Here is a 19,002-nt window from a genome sequence, read left to right as displayed (position 1 = left end):
ATTAAAACTGCTCTTCTGACTCTAAACGTTTGGCAATTCAGCTTTCAAATATTAAGTACTTCTCTTAATACTCACCATTTGTGATTTAAGCATTTTCTTGTTTTCTCTGTTCACCAACACATAGTCGGTTAACAATAATTTCACATGTGCTGTTTGGACACTGTAGCTGGTGTTGTGATATGTCTTGATGTTCTTAGATTGAGGAGTGTGCACTAGAGAAAATGTGCCCTCAAGGAAGCGAGAAATGTATTTGGTAGAAAGTATTATTGTTTTCCAGCATGGGGTCTGGCATGGTTTTACATGCTCATGAATAATCCCCGTCGTCAGGCTGGGAATCCTTTGTAAAAGAAAAAACACCTTCACTTAAAAACTGTATTTCTCCTCTAAACGAATCACTGTCCTCTGGGTCATACTGCTCCCATCCAATGACAGTCCTCTCCCTAATACCCTCCTCTGCCAGCCATCTTCAGATTTTTATCACATGCTTCAGGGATGGGAGAACTTGAGTTTGCTCTTCTAGCTGTATGTTTTTCCTGTTTTTCAACAGAAAAAGTTAGGTTTTTGTTTCAAAGAAGCATGTGTACTCTTTTCTTCACCTGCCGACAGTGGGGACCCATTGTTGGTGAAGCTCCATGCCCCTCAAGGGCGAAGATTCTAGGCGGCCATCTTGGGCCTACTTCACGCCCTCCGACCATAACGTAGGAGAAGGAGGGAAGGTTCTCCTCTTCAGGCCCTGCACGAAATGTGGGCTGCGGAATGTTTGTGGAGGAAAAGCACCTGCAATGCCTCTGTCTGCACCCAGACCACAAGGAAGTAGCGTGCAAAATATGCCTCGGTTTCTCCAAGAAAACAACGAAGGGCAGGCATAGTATGTTGGTGGCATGGCTTAACACGAACAAGGCCTCTGACCCATGCTATGAGCATGGTCGTGCCTTGTCCAGGAACGGCCAGTCCGAGGAGCATTCTTCTAAGTCCTTAGAGGGTGCCTCATACGTGGGGGCCCAACAAGTCCGAGTTCGCCACGGAAGCGGGTCCCAAAGTGGATAGGGCGCGATCAGCATCACCTTCCGCTTCCATTGCCAGCATACCTTCCAGCTCCTCTTCAAAGAGGAAGTCCCTACCCCAGCTAAACTACAGGAGAAATCTGAGAAGCTTCGGATGGAGGAGAAGACCGCACAGCCCAAGCAGGCTCAACTGGCACAGGCAAAGACCTTGTTGGCGACTCAGTCGATGGCTACTATTACCATGGCAGCTATGGGCGCTGATCACATGAGGGTAGCTCCCACGGCTCAAAGTGTCCCTGCCACCAAGGCGCGACACTGCCGCAATGACTTTGGCAAAGACTGCAGGCACGCCAGAAGGGGTGAAACCGGCCCAGACACCGGTTCAAGAGCTTTGGGAGGGGGGGGGACAAGGGCGGATGAGCAAGCCCTGAAACAGCCCTTCCAGGCCATTGCCCAAACTATAGAGGTTTAGTGCACGGGCGACTAAGATCAAGAGTCCTTGCATATGGTCCACGAGGCCATTGAAGAGGAGGACGACTGCGCAGGGCCTAGTTTTCCTGTCCTGCCTTCTCAGCCGTGGGACATTTCCTTGGATATTCTGTTGACTCTACACACCTTGATAGAGATCCAGATGAGAATGCTTCCAGTTCTGGTATCTGTGGTCCCCCAGTACCCCAATCAGCCTACATTGAAGAAGAGGAAGCATCATCTGACACCCCCATAACAACTTCCTCTGCCACATTGGGACCCTTCTCCCCCAGCAGGCCCAGAAATGGTAACGGATACGGCCACGACACATGATGGAGACATTGTCGCAGTGACAGTGAATCGCCACATTTGGATGCTCCACATAGCGTATCCTCAATGGATGAGGTGTGGTTGTTCCACTCCATGATCGCCAGGGCCTCTGAGCTATTCCAACTGGTGCCTGAGGAAACCAAGAAGGAGGGCTTCTTATACCCAAGTCGCGAGGCCAAGAGGAAGACGAACATGGCAGTACCTTTTCTGAACGGTATTTGGGAGGAGGGCTGAGCCCTCATGAAGAACCCTCGTACAGCTCCAGCCAAGCGGGATAGGCTGGAGAAGAAATATAGGGTGCCGGACTACGCACCCAAGTGCCTGAGGTCGCAACCATCACTGGACTCGGGGGTGTCGGCGGCCGCTAGGAAACTGTCAGCAAACCCGTCCTCATCATCTTCAGTCGCCTCGGACAGCAAGGGGAAAAGGATGGACACCATGGGAAAGATGGTGATTTACGCCACAGCGTCCACTATCAAGGCAGCCAATGCACTGGCAATCCTGACCAGGTACGACAGGGAATTGTGGTACAAGTTAGGACTGATCCTGGAGTTCCTCCCAGATGATAAGATGATGAAACCCCTCGCTCTCTTCCAGGAAGGGGAAGTAGCATAGGATCATGCCATCACAATGGGATTCTACGTCGCTGACACAGGTTTCTGGCAAATAGGGAACAGTGTCTGCCTTCATCAACAGGGTTGAATGAAAGCCACTAATTTCCGTCAGGAAGTACAAGCGAAAGTGCTGGACATGCCCTTCAATGGGGAAAATCTGTTTGGGAAGGCCTTCAACGAGTCCCTCCAGGCCATCAAGACGGATACAGAGTCAACCTGTTCCCTGGGCACTCCCGCAGCACTGCTAGTCTTCTTTTCGCTCCTCCAGGGGAAAGTCGAGCAGGTCTTTAAAAGGGTTCTCCACTTCGTACAGACAGCCTTCCAGGTCCTCAACACAAGAAGCCTACAGTGGCTGTTCCCATGCCTATTGTAGCAGAGGACAGCATCGCTGCCACCTGCCTGGGCAGGTTGCTGACACTGAAACAAGCCTGAACCAACCGGACGTCGGGGGCCCCCACTCGTGCATTCCGGTGGGAGGCCGGCTGACTAGTTTAGTCAGCGAGTGGAGAAAGATCACCACCGACAGATGGGTCCTGGATGCTCTCGCCCAAGGACACACCCTGGAGTTCCAACGCAGGTTTCTGTGGGTCTCTTCTGTTCCCCGTCAGGAGTAGCACATCCATCAGAGGTACGAGCCATGCTGCGAAAAGGGGCAATAGAGCTGGTTACCCAATGGCTCCGGGGCTCTGTAGTTTATTCCAGATACTGTCGCGATCCATGCTCGTGACCCCCTCAGGTATAACAGCCCCCTGGCAGCAGTGGAATAAAGCAATACCAGTTTTGGACCTTAATCCAACATGGAGGCCCATTACACAGCTCAGTTCTTTAGAACCAAGCCATGCGGTCTAGGGTTTTGGGTGTGGCTGGGCCTGGAACTACTTTACCTGGGCTATTTAAACCACACCCAAACAGCAGAACACTGTGTCCAGCTCCTGTTCATCTGCTTCTCCAGCGGCCCGATCCTGAAGTCCTAGATCCGGATTCTATTAATATCCTGGAAGAACAAGAACAGCATTAGCGAGCAAGAACACTTACCTGTGAAGTAACCAGGCTTAAATACATCCTGCGCTTCGCTTACCTCGCCCATCTCCGGAGTTCGCCGCAACCTGCAAAGGTAAAGAAACAAGGACAGCATTAGTAACAATTATAGACATATATCTGTAGACTCAGATACTGGATGGAGGTCCAGCATCTTCTCTGAGAGGCTGGGCAGCCTCTCGGAGAAGAGGCTGGCTGCCATTCAAGGAAAGGTGCAATGGCTGTCGTTGGCGAAGACGGCCACGGTGCAGTGCTTCAAGTCTTTACTGGGCATGATGTTGTCCTGCATCTACCTCGTCCATCTTTGCAGGTTGCAGATGTGACCCCTACAGAAAATCATGGACGCCCCCTCTGGGTACAGGTGTCCAGAAGTTTCACGGACAAGATCCCTCTCAGTTCCCACGGGCGATGGAGTGGTGGGGCATCAGCTCCAACATCGCCCAAGGCATGGGATTTCAAAACCCCACATACCAGGAGACGGTTACCACAGACGCCTCTCTGCAAGGTTGGGGAGTGCACACTAGACCTCTGCACCTCAGAGGCCTGTGGCTGCCAGAGGAGAAGGATCTGCATATCAACAACCCGGAGCTACGGGCAGTGTTCTGGGCCCTCAAGTCATTCTTACCGTCTCTGAAAGGCAAGGTTGTGAGGATCTTCATGGACAACAACACCACCACCACCACACTACATCAGGAAGCAGGGGGGCACCCAATCCCCTGCTCTCTCAAAGAAAGCCCAGAACTTGTGGCACTGGGCCATCGGACAGGGGATATTCCTCGTCCCTCTGCACTTGCGGGTGTCCAGAACACTGTAGCAGTATCCCTCAGTAGTGAACTGCACTCCTGCCACGAGAGGGAGCTTCGTCAGGATCAGGTGGACCGCCTGTTTGTCAAATGGGACAGACCCCAGATCGGTTTGCGATGGCGGCAAATTCCAAATGCCAGAGGTTTGCCAGCAGATTTCCCCATCCAAGGAGCCAGCGGGACGTGTTCTCCTTCCCATGGGAAGGGCTGTTTCTGTACACCTTTCCTCCGTTTCCTCTCCTGCTACGAGTCATCAACACACTTAGACAGTGTCAATGCAAGATGAGCTGAGGCAGATGTGGTATCCGGACCTTCTCAGCCTGTCCGCATCACCTCCAGTCAAGTTGGTGCAATCCTTCATCACTTGGTTCCTGCAGCCTTAGAGTTTGCAGGTTATGAGTTGCCAGCGGACTGGAGGGAGGTCCTCGCCAAGGCCAGGGTGTCGTCGACCTTGAAGTGCTACGGCCATAAGTCAAAGCGTTTTGCTACGTGGTGCCGGTCGCAGAAGGTTGCCCCTCTGAGGGTCACGCTCCACAGATCCTTCCATACTTGCTGTCCTTGACAAAGACTGGACTGGCGCAACTAGGTGCATTTGGCCGCTACATCAGGTCCCCAGGAACATCTTCGCTTGGTCCCATCGACTCATCAAGGAGTTTCTCAAAGGACTTTTCCGATCTTCCCCATCGGTGAAGGCTCCTGCCCCGACGTGGGAACTCAACGTGGTTCCGACGAGGATCATGGGGGGGGCCCCCTTCGAGCCTATGCGTCAGGCTCCACTCAAGCTTCTCTCGTGCAAGACGGCTTTCCTTGTGGCCATCATCTCTGCCAGGTGTGTAGGTGAGATCCAGGCACTATTTTGCAAGCAACCGCACCTGACTTTCCACAAATTGAGGGTGGTGCTGCGTACGCACCCCTCTTTCATGCCAAAGGTCCCAACGGAATAACACCACAATGAGCCTTAGGTTTTACCTGTCTTCCCGAAACCTTTGCTGGCGGAAAGGACCTTGCACTTGCTGGACCTTGCTTGTGCCCTGAAGTTCTATGTGACACGCACAAAGAGTTTTCTGAAGACTTCCCAACTGTTTGTGAACTTTGGTCCTGTGAACCAATCGAAGGCCTTGTCCAAGGCATCAATTTCGAGGAGGCTGTCTGTGTGCATCACACACTGTCATCGGTTGGCGAACCGACCGCTACCTGGCTGTCCGAGAGCCCACTCCACCAGAGCGATCGCTGTGACAACACCGTTCCAGTCTGGTGTGCACCTGCTAGATATCTACAGGGCTGCTACATGGAGGTCCATGCACACCTTCACGAAGTTCTACTGCGTCGACAGGGATTCCAGGGAGGAGTACAGAGAGTCGCCTAAGCAGTGCTATGCAAACTGTTTGCTTGAGGTGAGTCTGTTACAGAGGTAAGAACTAATTGCTTCTGTTGAGCCTTGCCACCTCCTGTGGTTGTGTAATTTTGTACTGCTGTGTATTCATTATGAGCATGTGAATTGCTGCCAAACCCCATACTGGAGAAGGTTTAAGTTACTTACCTGTAACTATTGTTCTCCAGCATGGTCTGGCATGGATTCACCTCCCTCTGACCCCTATGCGGCTCTTCTTGGTCATACTGCCACTTTACGTGCTTACCAAATCTGAAGATTGCTGCCAAAGATGGGGCTTAAGGAGAGGACTGTTATTGGATGGGGACAGTATGATCCAGAGGACAGTGATTGGTTTAGATGGGATATACTGTCTGAAGCCTGGAGACGTAGCATTACTAACGCCGCTTCAAGGCTTCTGAACTATTTATATCGGCGGCCAACTTGGAGTGATGTAGACCGTCACGGGCCAGCAAAAGGAAGATAAAAAGGCCCTAAATGTTAAGTAAAACCAGGAAAATCAATTAAAGCAAATGACATGACTTCCCTAATTGTGATGAAATATTTCACAAAGTTTGTGTTGGTTGCCATGGTTACCCACATACGATCGTGAGTCGACGTGGGGGCACCAGGAATCTCACAATCACTAGATTTGTTTACCTATGTGCCAGGAAACGGATATAGAAATGTGTTTGGCCAAACTGAAACTGGTCAATATAGCAGTACCTGAAATGATTTGCAAGCATAACATAATACGGATGCCCCAACATATGGAAATTGTTCTGGGGTGGATAGGAGTTATATCGATCTACCATACATATTCTATACAACATGTGAGGTAAAAAATGATTGTAGGTACAAGTGATCAAAAGCAACATGTCTACATGCAAAATAACAGACATATTCTGATATTGGCACAGCTGTATACCAAAATTGGTGTTTGTGCAGACATTTGAACATCTTCAGTGCCATGTTTACAGCTATTGATCAATAGCCATTTGTGGCATACAAGGCCATAAATCTGTGAATAATCTGAGTAAAAAGCCAAAAGACATCGGTGCACAATATGAACCAGAACCAACATTGGAAAATGTGTCAAAGGTAATATCAAATGACAGGAAAAATAGTTCAAAGAATGACATGATTATTGAGTAATATGGAGTAATCTATCTCAAAAAGTAACTATAAAATTATATCATTGTCCACTGTGTCAGGTCGTGTGTAAGGAGCTAAATGGAAAAGTCTGTTGTCTATACTCTTACGGTCTGAGTTGTCTCTTAAGAGCAAATCATTTGCATAGAGGTTTTCATTCCACAGAGGACAGGTCATTTACATAAAAGTTTTCCATTCGACAGAGATATTAAGTCCTGTGCGTACTGTATCCAATTTATGTACCCAACGCTGCTCCAGTTGGGTTAAAGGTCTGTCAATGGTTAAATGCAAGGAATCCACATATAAAATTTACCATACAATGGGACCATCACGAAGTTGATTTCCTGGATCTTCACATTTACAAAACAGGCAATCACCTGAAGTCGGAACTATTCAGAAAGCCCACTGATCGTAACAGCCTACTTCATTTTGAAAGTTTTCATGCAATGAGCCTGAAATATAACTTTCCCTACGGGCAGTTCCTGCGGATCTGCAGGAACTGCACCGAGATGGAACAATGCAGGAAGCATGCCGACGAGTTACAGGTCCGTCTGACTGAAAGAGGATATCCTCTGAAATCCATAAAGCAAGCAAACGAAAGAGCAAGATATACACCCAGAGAAATTTGCCTTGGAAATAAACCAAAAAAGGATATCGACAGGTTGGTGTGTTACAACTTTTGGACCATTAAGGCAGCTTATCCAAAGAACTATAAAGAAAAACTGGCATTTGGTAAAACAACCAGGTACATTGAACCAGATGCCATGTTTTGTATTCAAGAAGAATAAGAACCTAAGGGACTCCCTGGTACACACGTTTATTGAACCGCCATCACCTGTGGACAACACATTATGGAACTTAGCCCCAGTCGTGGGGCATTTCAAATGTGGGAAGTGCATTGCCTGCCCCCTCACATTACAGAAAAAATCTTTTGAACACAATAACATCAACTGGACTATAAAAGACCACACTAATTGTAATACTAAGGGGGTGATCTACATAATACAATGCCCATGTGGTCTACTATACGTAGGGAAGACCATCCGCCCTATTAAAATGCGGATCTCCGAGCACCGCTCCTGAAGAATTTGGTTGCCGATAAACCCCTGGTTGAGCACTTCAGCAAGGAACATCATAAAGACACAGACCGGAGATGGTTCATACTGCAAAAGGTGGTACCAGCCACACATGGAGGAGATATGAACAGAACTTTAACCCAACTGGAGCAGCATTGGGTCCATAAATTGGATACAGTACGCACAGGACTTAATATCTCTGTCGAATGAAAAACTTTTATGTAAATGACCTGTCCTCTGTCGAATGAAAACCTCTATGCAGATGATAGTCTCTTAAGAGACAACTCTGATCGTAGGAGTATAGACAACAGACTTTTCCATTTAGCTCCTTACACACGACCTGACACAGTGGACAATTATATAATTTTATAGTTACTTTTTGAGATTGATTACTCCATATTATTCAATAATCTTGTCATTCTTTGAAGTATTTTTCCTGTCATTTGATATTACCTTTGACACATTTTCCAATGTTGGTTCTGGTTCATCTGTGTGCACCGATGTCTTTTGGCTTTTTACTCAGATTCTTCACAGATTTATGGCCTTATATGCCACAAATGGCTATTGATCAATAGCTATAAACATGGCACTGAAGATGTTCAAATGTCTGCACAAACAACAATTTTGGTATACAGCTGTGCCAATATCAGAATGTCTGTTATTTTGCATGTGGACATGTTGCTTTTGATCACCTGTACCTACAATCATTTTTTACCTCACATGTTGTATAGAATATGTATGGTAGATCGATATAAGACCTATCCACCCCAGGACAATTTCCATATGTTGGGGCATCCGTATTATGTTATGCTTGCAAATCATTTCAGGTACTGCTATATTGCATCACCAGTTTCAGTTTGGCCAAACACATGTCTATATCCGTTTCCTGGCACATAGGTAAACAAATCTAGTGATTGTGAGATTCCTGATGCCCCCACGTCGACTCACGATCGTTTGTGGGTAACCATGGTAACCAACACAAACTTTGTGAAATATTTCATCACAATTAGGGAAGTCAGGTCATTTGCTTTAATTGATTTTCCTTGTTTTACTTAACATTTAGGGCCTTTTTATCTTCTTTTCTCTGGCCCGTGACGGCCTACATCACTCCAAGATGGCTGCCGATATAAATGGTTCAGAAGCCTCGGAGCGGCGTTAGTAACGCTACGTCTTCAGGCTTCAGACTCGATTGGACTGACTCGGCAGTCTCAGTTTCCAGCTGCCACATCATTCTATCAGCTACGCGTAATGAAGCACACGCCGTACGCGACTACTGCAGCAGGTATGCCACACACGCCGAGGAGTTCGCTAGCTTCAAAACAAAGCGATCTATTAATAGATAATTTCGCGTGTAGCTGGATATTATTATGGGGTCTTCCTTACAGGAATTCACCTGCACTACGTGACCAAGCTCGATCACATTTTGATTCCACCCTCCTTTGTGAGGTAAGCCGTTTATCAGCCTAAACTCCAGCTGTAAATGTTACATACCGTATTAGGATAACACACTTAGTTCATCCTTTTTGTTTATTACTAGGAATATTCTGGGACCAGTATCTTTAGACAGTCTCCTTCACATGTGCTTAGGGTTCATTAAACCACCTAGGTAAGATGTTCATTTATGATACTATCCACATGTTGCATTTATTGCTATTAAAACACTTGGACACTCCCTCACTGCTCCTTCCTTTCCATATTTACAGCACTCTACGCCCGTACAGCCCTCGTCCTGATGAAGGCCGTGGTAGACACGAGGCACATCAAGCCCACACAGACGGCCTGAAACACCTTGGTGTAGACGCACTTTCTAGTTAGTGCTTTGTCACTGTCCTTTCGAAAGAACATTTTGTTACTTGTTTTGTTGTCTTTGTAAAAAATGTCCAGTTGTTTTTCATCACACGCTGTCCGCTAGTCTCTGGCAATGTGGGTTCCATTTATGAATTTATGAAGATCAATCATTGTTGATACTATTGTGTTTTACTGTTCTGTATGAGTGTTATGCACAATTTTGTACTTAATTATCAAAAATTATAAAAATTAAGAACCTACCCAGTTTGGGTATCCTGAATAGAGTTTTTGTATGTACAGTTATGTTACAGAAATCTAAGGGGAGTGAAAAAAGTTTTTTCTGACCTATTCAAGTGTTTTCTTTTGTGTTATAAGTAGCCCTCCTGGGCAGAATAGGTCATTCACTGGGAGCCCTGATCTATAATCACTTGAACCTTAATGCTTGAACTTCATGGGGGTGGAAACTCGGTTTGGAAAGTGAGGGGCAAAACCCAGCGCTTCTACCAAGGTGCTGGTAACCTGGTTTTATTTAGTCTTCACTTAGACGTCCCTGCCACATCACTGTCTCAGGGTCCGGGTTCTCTTCACTACAGCCCCATCCTCCCTTTCCTACTCAGCAGGTTGCAATGATATTGTACATAGGGATAACCCCCTGAATCTTCTCCCACCTGACGTTCCACTTCGCCCTTTTCCACATACTCATACCTCTTCCTGTCCGAAATCTTCTCAGCCTACCTCTTGACCGTCATCTCCATTCTCTAACTTCCCCTCATATTTCTTCTAACCTCTTCTTTGGGTTTGTTCCAATCTCCTCCCTTTCTTACTCTGTCGTCATTTCTCACTCTAAATGGCCTCTTCCTCTCCTAATATCTCCTTCAATTAAACTTTCTCTCTTTTATATATCTTCCAACCTGCTCCCTTTTCTCTTTCATACCTCCATCTTGATGATCCTCATTCCGTCCATCTTGTCTTCTCCCCCACCCTTACTTTGATGTTCTCCTCCTTCTTCACCCCTCTTTCTGATGTATCTCCCTACCTCCTCTTCTCCTTGCTCCAGCTCATCACAGTTCCCTCTATCCTCTCAACCTCTCGTCATTCTTTCCTCTTACTCATTCTTGCCTCTGCCTCCTTCTTCACCTCTCCTGTACTCCATCCACCTCCATCACTTGCCTGCCTCTTTCTCTCACATGCACTGCTGTGAAACAGCACACAGACTTTTACTCTATCCACTACAGTGTGCGCTTCTTCTGAATGCTGCCATCTGATCTTCACCTTGCCTATCAGATACATGAGTGAATTCAGACAGACCTCTCCTTTCAAGTCGTCTCAAGCACGGGAGTATGGTCTACAAGGCACTGAACATTGTGATGATTTGCTTAGACATGTATTCATTAACCCCCATTTGCATCTTCTAAATGAATAGGCGGTGAGTGAAGACCGAGTGACAGTCCTCTTCCTTAGCCACAGGGAATGGTTGGATTGTACATGGGATCCCCAATGTACCTCCTCTGGGTCCAGCATAACTCGATGGATGGTGGCACCCGGCCCTCATGATCACTCCATACTCTACCCCAGACACAGGCACAGAGCTTTGTCACTGGGAGGGGCGGACACACTGTAGAATGAAGCTCTTCTTGTAGTTGAGTAGATTTTATCTTCAGTAATTTGAAGACACAGGAAGCACCTCCATCAGTCTATTGGCCTTGCATGAAGTTACAATGATGCAAGTCTTATCTGTGAAATTATGCCACATGGCTCTGAGGTGGTCAAAGCAAAGAATTGCATGGGGAAAGTTATTGCATGGGTTTTCTGCCAAATGCTTTTTACCGCCTATAAAAGTTAGCCTGCACTTTAGTCTTTGTAAAATAAGAAATGAAGACGGTTCATGGTCTGAAAATTGAATCAGAAAAAGTGGGAATTGCCAGGCATATTTAGCAAAAAGTGATATTTTGGTTTGAATACCTTTTTTAACATTTCTTACTAATGTTTCCACTCTTTCCTTTCTGCAGGTTGTCTGCTAATGTCCGTGTGCTATCTTCATTAGTCGTCATGTTGGCCATCTTTATGGTGACCACAGTGCTGGTGAAAGTAGATACATCCCTGTGGATGCAAGAGTTCTCTGCTGTAACACTGGTATGTGTGGCCATCGTCAGTGGTGCCTCAAGCATCTTCACTAGCAGCATTTTTGGTGTCACAGGCCGTTTCCCCATGAAGCATTCCCAGGCTGTAATTTCAGGTAAAATCCATTATACGAACGGCTGCACAAGGAAATATTGTAAGAAGCGTACAATCACAACATTGTGTTTTTCAGCTATAGATTATTTGTATACATTATTTTTAGACAATCTCACAATATGGCAAATTACTTGATTGAAGAAGCGCACTCCTGTCAATAATTGTAAAGATTTCCATCATATCTGATTACAATATGTATTTAGAGCAGGGGTAAACGTTTTGAGTTGCAAGCTACTAGCCAGGCGTAAAAAGCCACTTGCCCCCTTTGTTTTCCACATGCAGATATACAGGACTAGTACTCATTTTAATCTATTGTAGTCATTGGGGTACTCTCAAGTACTCTCTACTACTGCTCTAGACCATTTTGTTTATGGGACATTTCTTTATTTTGGGCAGCTACAAGTCATGCCTAAAATGAGTGTTCTGCCATTATGGGCTCTCTGAGCTCCGTCCTGCACCCTTTATAGTGGTTCTGGGTTCGGAATTAAGGGGATTATAGCCAGAAGAGCCTGATTAACTAGACATCAACAGCTACCAGGGGCTACTTTTGGCTCCCCAGACCAACTGATCAGAAACAAACACATATATGTGACATTAACTCTGTGTGTTTGGGACAATCTGTCAATAAGAATTATGACACATGTATATGACATTTAAAGTATATGGGGACATAAATAATTAACACAATATCATTTTGCATCTTATGTGAAAGCTAGATTTGTTGAACACAATGTACTAGTTCCTAGTTCCCAAGTGGTAGCTTCTGCTAACTGGTTAATTCCAGATACCTGGAAGCTGCTTTTAGCTCCTGCTTATTCAATCTTAATTTCGTTTTTGGTGGTTTTTAGTGACATCTTGATTTGCTGGCTTTCAAAACCTTTGTGCGAGTGCACATGTGTTTTTGGAGGGCTGGCATAGCCCAGCCCATGAATCTTAGGGTATATCTAGGGTATCCTAAACCTACCTCTATTCTGCAGGGATTTTGCTAGGTTGCTTACTCGCAGAGAAGCTGCTGCAATTGTGCGACCCTGTCTAGCAATACTGGCTAGGACCTGTGGCCTTTACCCTTCGCTTCATTTTCGTTTTGGCTGCTTGGTTTCGTTATGAGCTATCCTCCCTCCTCAATTTCCAAAGGGCTAGCATCCTGTGCTGGACCTTTCTGGGCCATTTTACTGCTGTGATTTTTGTAGTGTTTGCTAGTTAATGATTCCGGCTAAGAAAGGCTGTTGCCAATAAAGTGTGTGGTCACCAGAGTGATGTGCTAATAATTTGTGTGCGAGAAAGGAAGTAGTGGTTGCTATGGAATAAGCCAGTCCAAGAAGATAACAGGGCCACATAGGGAAGGGGTTAGCAGTGATACATCAGCGATGTTATGTATGTAGACTTGGAAGATAGCGCATGAGCCCTGGTGAGCTATGATGTTTTCTAAGAACCAGCATGTGATAATAATTTACCGTTGACTGTTGCAAGGAAGCCAAGTAGCAACCGTAAATCCTGGCAAGGGTGGGTAGATTCTGTAACCCTTCCCACCTGAATCCAAAATCCAAGAGGGTTAAAGCAATATTAAAAAGAAACCGAGATGAGGGAGGGAGAAGAAATGCATGATGGGAAAGTGGGTCTGGAACTCGGGGAGAAAAGGTTGAGGCGAACAAAAGGAGCAACTAATAAGCATAAGGAAGGCAGCATGAAGGCTGTAGTAAGTCACCAAAGAACATTTTGGAAAGAGAGAGAGTACACGGGCAAGAGAAAATGGGGTGGGAAGTATATTTAGTAAAAGACAATAAGACCAGAGACAATGAGGGTGGACCCCAAAGTAAAAACTTCCATCAGATGGTAAGAAAAGGGATGGGTGGTAACAAGCAGCCATGGTGTAAGGAAGTAGATGAGATAACGATGGGCAGGTCAGAATGGCATGCGTCCATTTAAAAGTTTCAAATAGCAATGACTGGAGGTTGACATGTGGCTATACAAGTGGAAATGTGGAAGGCTGAGAGTCAACTTGCATGTGAAAAGGCACAGTCACTTTGTGCATACGTGAAACAAGTGATTACTGAATGACTGGGTAAGTGTACCATGGAAATAGTACACATTGTAAATACCCAACTGATCGTGTTACCTGATTAGAAACTCCAAGGGGGGTCTGGGAAACTCACTACCAGCATGAACACAGCCCATTGACTTGTTCTTGGGTGGATGGCCCCTGGTAGAGTCTCGGCCAAGTCTTTAGCTAACTGTTCATTTCACAGAGAAGACATTTCCCCACATATCAGTCTTTGTCCTGCCCAGGGGCAGTCCAGCACCGAAATGCTAGGCAATTCTCCTCTGAACACCCTAAGTTACCAGCGGAATCCAGACCTAGACCCCTTGCTCACTGCTCTTAGAGAGGCACAGCTTCACCTCACTGATGATGCCCAACTAGGCTGAAACAGGGTATGGGGTTGCTATGGTACTCTCGTTCAGAAGAGAATTGCCTAGCATTTCGGTGCTGGATTGCCCCTGGGCAGGACAAAGACTGATCTGCTGGGAAATGTCTTCTCTGTGAAAAGAACAGTGAGCTAAAGACTTGGTTGAGGCTCTCACAGGGGCCATCCACCCCCAAACAAGTCAATGGGCTGTGTTTGTGCTGGTAGAGAGTTTCCCAGACACCCCTCTGTTTTGATTACTCCTTTTATGATGCATTTTCGATTCTGAAATGTACATAATCCAAAGCGTTCCCTGTATTCATTCCAAGTCAGTGCAAATCTCTTGCCCCATCTCTGTCCCGATCCTTTGTGGAATACAGACTACGAACTCAGCAAAAGTAAAACCTTTCAAGATGTGCACTGGCTATCCATTGAATCCACCAGTCTCCCAAAATCCTTTGCTGTCAATTCCTTCCAGGGAAGCTGAAGAACTGGAAAAGCCAAGGGGGGGGGGGGGTGAGAGGGTGGTAGTGAACACCTTATGGCGGCCATAAGAGACAGCCGAGAGGTGCTGGCTCTGAAGTCGAGTAAGCAGGTAAGGATCCAGGGGTCTGAATGATAGGTCTTTTTCTTTGTAAATGGAAACCTGAAGGGAGTAGAGATAGCACTGAAGTGGCTGAAGAAGCACATGTGACAGTGACACGCAGCTGGGCCTTGTGTGACTCTCAAACATTGGAAGGATGCCCCACTAGAGACCTTATTGTAAATATTTCTTCATTTCTTAAAAACATCACAAAAGTTTGGGTTTTTATGATTCTGTATCGGGGGTCGCCTAGTAGAACTCAACAAAAAATTACAAAAGTAGTCAAAAAGGAGTGTATTGTGGTGCAAGAAGTAACACAATTTTATTCAGGCTCCAGATGCAGCTGGGATAGCAAATACAAACAGATTTCAGATCAGAGCTGCATGAAAAGGCGCTGTCAAAGAAATGCCCCTACACTTAAGAACTTTTATAGTAAACTAAATAATTAGCATTCACGATCATATGACATGAAAAAATCTCCCCACACAAGTTTGATTGGATCTTGCATTTTGAACCCATATAGAAAAACATATATTGCAAGCAACAATTGAGTTTGTGGACCTTCTCACACCGCCCTCAATTATCCCTTGTAAAGTCACAATCCACCCCTAATTCCCACAACACAAACCTATATCATTGACCCATTTGAGGGGACCAACAGAATTTTAATAATCTGCCCTGGTCACCTCATGCTGATTCACATGAGAATCGCTACCCACCATGTCTCCATCAGAGCCTTGGACCACGAACATATGGTTGCACAGAATGTTGCATAATAGGGGCACTCTAACCCTTTCCCAGTGAAAACGTTGTATGGGGGGGATTTGAAACTGCTGTGGTTCTTTCCGGCTCCACTAGAAAATCGCATTTCATAAATGATTTTGAATTATAAAATGGTCATGTATTCATTCTTCACTGGTGAAACCTGAGAGCTCTAATCATTTGACCTAAAAAAAAGAACCATTGTGTACTGGCCTGGAATTGCACGCTCTGGACTAATTTACCAGCTGCAGCGGCCTTTGCCGCAAACAAAATGCTTACACACGTTTAAAGCAGAAGCAATCTTTTTAGGGCTTATTTACTGTGTTTCATTCTACCACTATGCATGATTAAACGTACCTATGCCCCAGCATTTACGGATTAGTTTTGTTAAGCCTTTGATTTCATATATTTCACAAAGAGCCCCTCCCCTTTTACAGTGCTACTCTCTCAGCTGATAAGGGCGTACCACCATACTGCACTTAACTTGCATTTTTATTGCATTATTCCCCCCTTTTTTATTAATGCATTACTCATCTTTTTGGGCCTCCCATTCCTTTTTAACATTCATCTTTATGGATCCATATTTTCTCAAACCGTGTCATGTCTCCCCCAGTCTTCTCCCAGCCATTCAGATCTTCCTCAATCCAAACACACCTTGTCCCATCCTTCAGACATTGTATCCAGTATTCCTTGTAATTCTCAATATCGGACTGTGTAAAAACCCATCCATCAGGATTCTCCCCCACACTTTCCCCCATTATTTTTTTCCTGCTCTTCATTTCAAAATTACTTTTATCAACACTCGGGGTTACATCAAATGTCCTTTTTGTTTGTTAAAATGTACTTTAAAAATGCTCTTAACGCGCAAAGTGATCACAATCAGCACCGCTACGGGGGACAGTCACTCAAAACAGTCCGGAAAGCCATGTGGGCACCCATGCGAACAATCTGTTCTGCCAGTCTTTTGCTTGCACTCAGTTAACCTCACTCATCATCTTTTTCTGGAGTTTCTATCTCTTGTATAGTTGCACTTAGAGTTTCATTGGAAGGATCACCGTCGGGTATTGCAGTGCATCAACTAGACCCAAAATTTAACGCAGAACCCTTTTTCGATGGCTCTTAGGAAGCCCAGAACAAATCGATTTTGGAGGGCCAGAACAAATCGATTTTGGAGGGCCACCAAGTGCAAAGCCCTCATATCCCCCTTTATTGCATTTAATCCTTTTGCAGTTGAGCTAGCCAGTTGCAACAGCTCATAACAGGTTAGATGCAGCCATTCAGAATTAGCTCCAGCCTCTACTCCTGAAAACAGCATAGAAGTAAAAAAGATGGCCGCTGTGGAAAACAGCCAGAACTCATCAGGGTTAGCCGCCTGGTTCTCCACGCTTTTCCTTGAGAAATAATTATTCTCCTGCTTTCTCCTTCTCCCTATCTGTTGATGCTCATTTTGATGTGCCATTTTTCCCTGCAATGCAATCTTCATGGCTGTGCAAAGTGACAAGCGCGCAGATTCCATTCCAGTCAAGTGGGAGTTGGGCATATACTTTGGATCCGCAAGCCCACCAAAGATCCATCACTGCTGTTGGTCCTCGGGCAGTGCTGCATTCTGCATGACCTTGACGCATCCCAAATTAGTCCCCTGGAGAATTGACCTATTCACAAAGGGAATCGTGTAAAGCTCTGTATGTCAACTGGTTGATGTTTTTCATGTAACCACGTTAAGGCATTAACATACTTTCCCCAAGCTGCTCGGCAATTGTCATTAACTTGGGCTACCACGTTTTGCTAAAGAAACCCATCAGTCTTTCAGCATGACACTGCATTATTCCCCGCTCCCATCTGTCCCCATACCAAAGTGCTCCCTCTATTTTCATCAGTGACCTCAAGTGACACTAGGGGAAACTCTTCCCTTCTTTAGTTGTGCATTGCAATCTTTTATGGTCTCTTATTTGTAATTCCCCTTCTCCAGGGCCTTCAGTGGCATACTCCACTACAGTATACCTTGTTTCCTGATTTTGCAGCATTCGCATTAATTTTACATTGTTGTCTTCATGTACTTTTTCCCCTTCATCCACCCAGTGGACTGCTACTTTTTTGCCATGGAATAAAATTTGAGTTCTACAGAGAGACAGGTGCATTAGGCATCCCGCCACCTCATGGGACACCGTCTGGGGCAGGAGAACTTTGGACATTCCAACTATGTGTGGAATGAGAGAGAACACGTCACATGTGCCATTTGCTCTCCCTCCACACACACATCATTTCATGATACCAGATATTGCCTGTTAATGAATGATGCTCTTCCTCTGTGCCATGGTGGAAGCCCTGCACATTCATCATATTTAGTTTTCCCATTTTTCTTTTTGCATTGAATTGTTTCACTTTTTCCTTTTTAAAAAGCATATCAAATGAAAGCATTACAACTATTCTAAAACATATTAACATTATTACGTTCCAAAAACCTGTCAATGTCTTTTTCGTGTCTCAGATTTTGCATTGTAACCTTCTTTAGCTCCTTCTTTTGCAGTTTTTTTTTTTTTTATAATTTCTAAGGACCGTTAGAAAATGAAAAGAAATCTCTGTAATACTTCCCATTATTTTGTGCTTTGGGAGACGGTACCTTTGTCTCTGCGAACGCCCGTGATTTGGACCCATCCGCATCATTCTTGGAGTTTGAACGTTGTTGGGAGTTGAATAGATGACGTGAAGGCCTGTGAAGTGCTCCTCTTTCAACCTCCTCACATGGTTGCGAACAAAGACGTGATATCCCTGAAAGAAAGGTGTTGCTGGTGGGAAATGTTCGTTGGGATCACCTGATTATCCCCTTTTGGTTTTAGGCCTCTTCTGCAAGTATATATAGCTTAGGGACTTGGTAAGTTCTTTAAGATACAAATCGAATTCTCCCACTGCCCCCAGAATAGCAGAGGTAGAGTGAGCATCAAAGATTGTACGCAGCGGCGTAATTGGTGCATGCATTCTCCGCCCTGTAACAATCTCATGGGGAGTCAAGTGATGATCTCTCCCAGGTGTATTTCTTAGCGCAAACAAAGCCAGCAGCAAGCAGTGCACCCAAGGCTTTTCAAGTATTTTCATAAGCTTAGCCAGTCACATTTTCAGCAGTCCATTCATCTTTTCTACCAAACCGTTGGCTTGAGGATTGTAAACCATGCATAGTTTGTCTTATCCCTAGGAGGGTTGTAATGTCCTTTATTAAATCATTGACAAAATGCTGCCCATTATCAGAGCAAATTTTATCTGGAATCCCTCACCTTGGGAACACCTCCCTCGCTAGAAATGTAGCTGCAGAGCGGGCATCATTGTGGGCACAGGGACCTGCCTCAAGCCAACTTGAGAATGTACACACCAATATAAGCACAT

The 19,002-nt window shown here is 45.4% G+C and overlaps 1 protein-coding gene across 2 annotated transcripts in view; it reads left to right on the top strand.

Moving 5' to 3' along the window:
- The window catches only part of SLC29A3 (solute carrier family 29 member 3), a 401,717-nt gene that overhangs the window by 107,141 nt on the left and 275,574 nt on the right, over positions 1–19,002 (top strand). For both annotated transcript variants that reach the window (XM_069610729.1, XM_069610730.1), the window contains one exon: positions 11,652–11,878. In XM_069610729.1, coding sequence (XP_069466830.1) covers positions 11,652–11,878 — 227 coding nt within the window. The remainder of the gene's footprint in view (positions 1–11,651; positions 11,879–19,002) is intronic.

This window comes from Ambystoma mexicanum, chromosome 8 (assembly GCF_040938575.1).
Source record: "Ambystoma mexicanum isolate Mex_15411 chromosome 8, UKY_AmexF1_1, whole genome shotgun sequence".
In the NCBI taxonomy this organism is placed as follows: Eukaryota; Metazoa; Chordata; class Amphibia; order Caudata; family Ambystomatidae; genus Ambystoma; species Ambystoma mexicanum.
The sequence above is the reverse complement of the archived record's forward strand: the minus strand, read 5'-3'. Positions and strand labels throughout refer to the sequence as shown.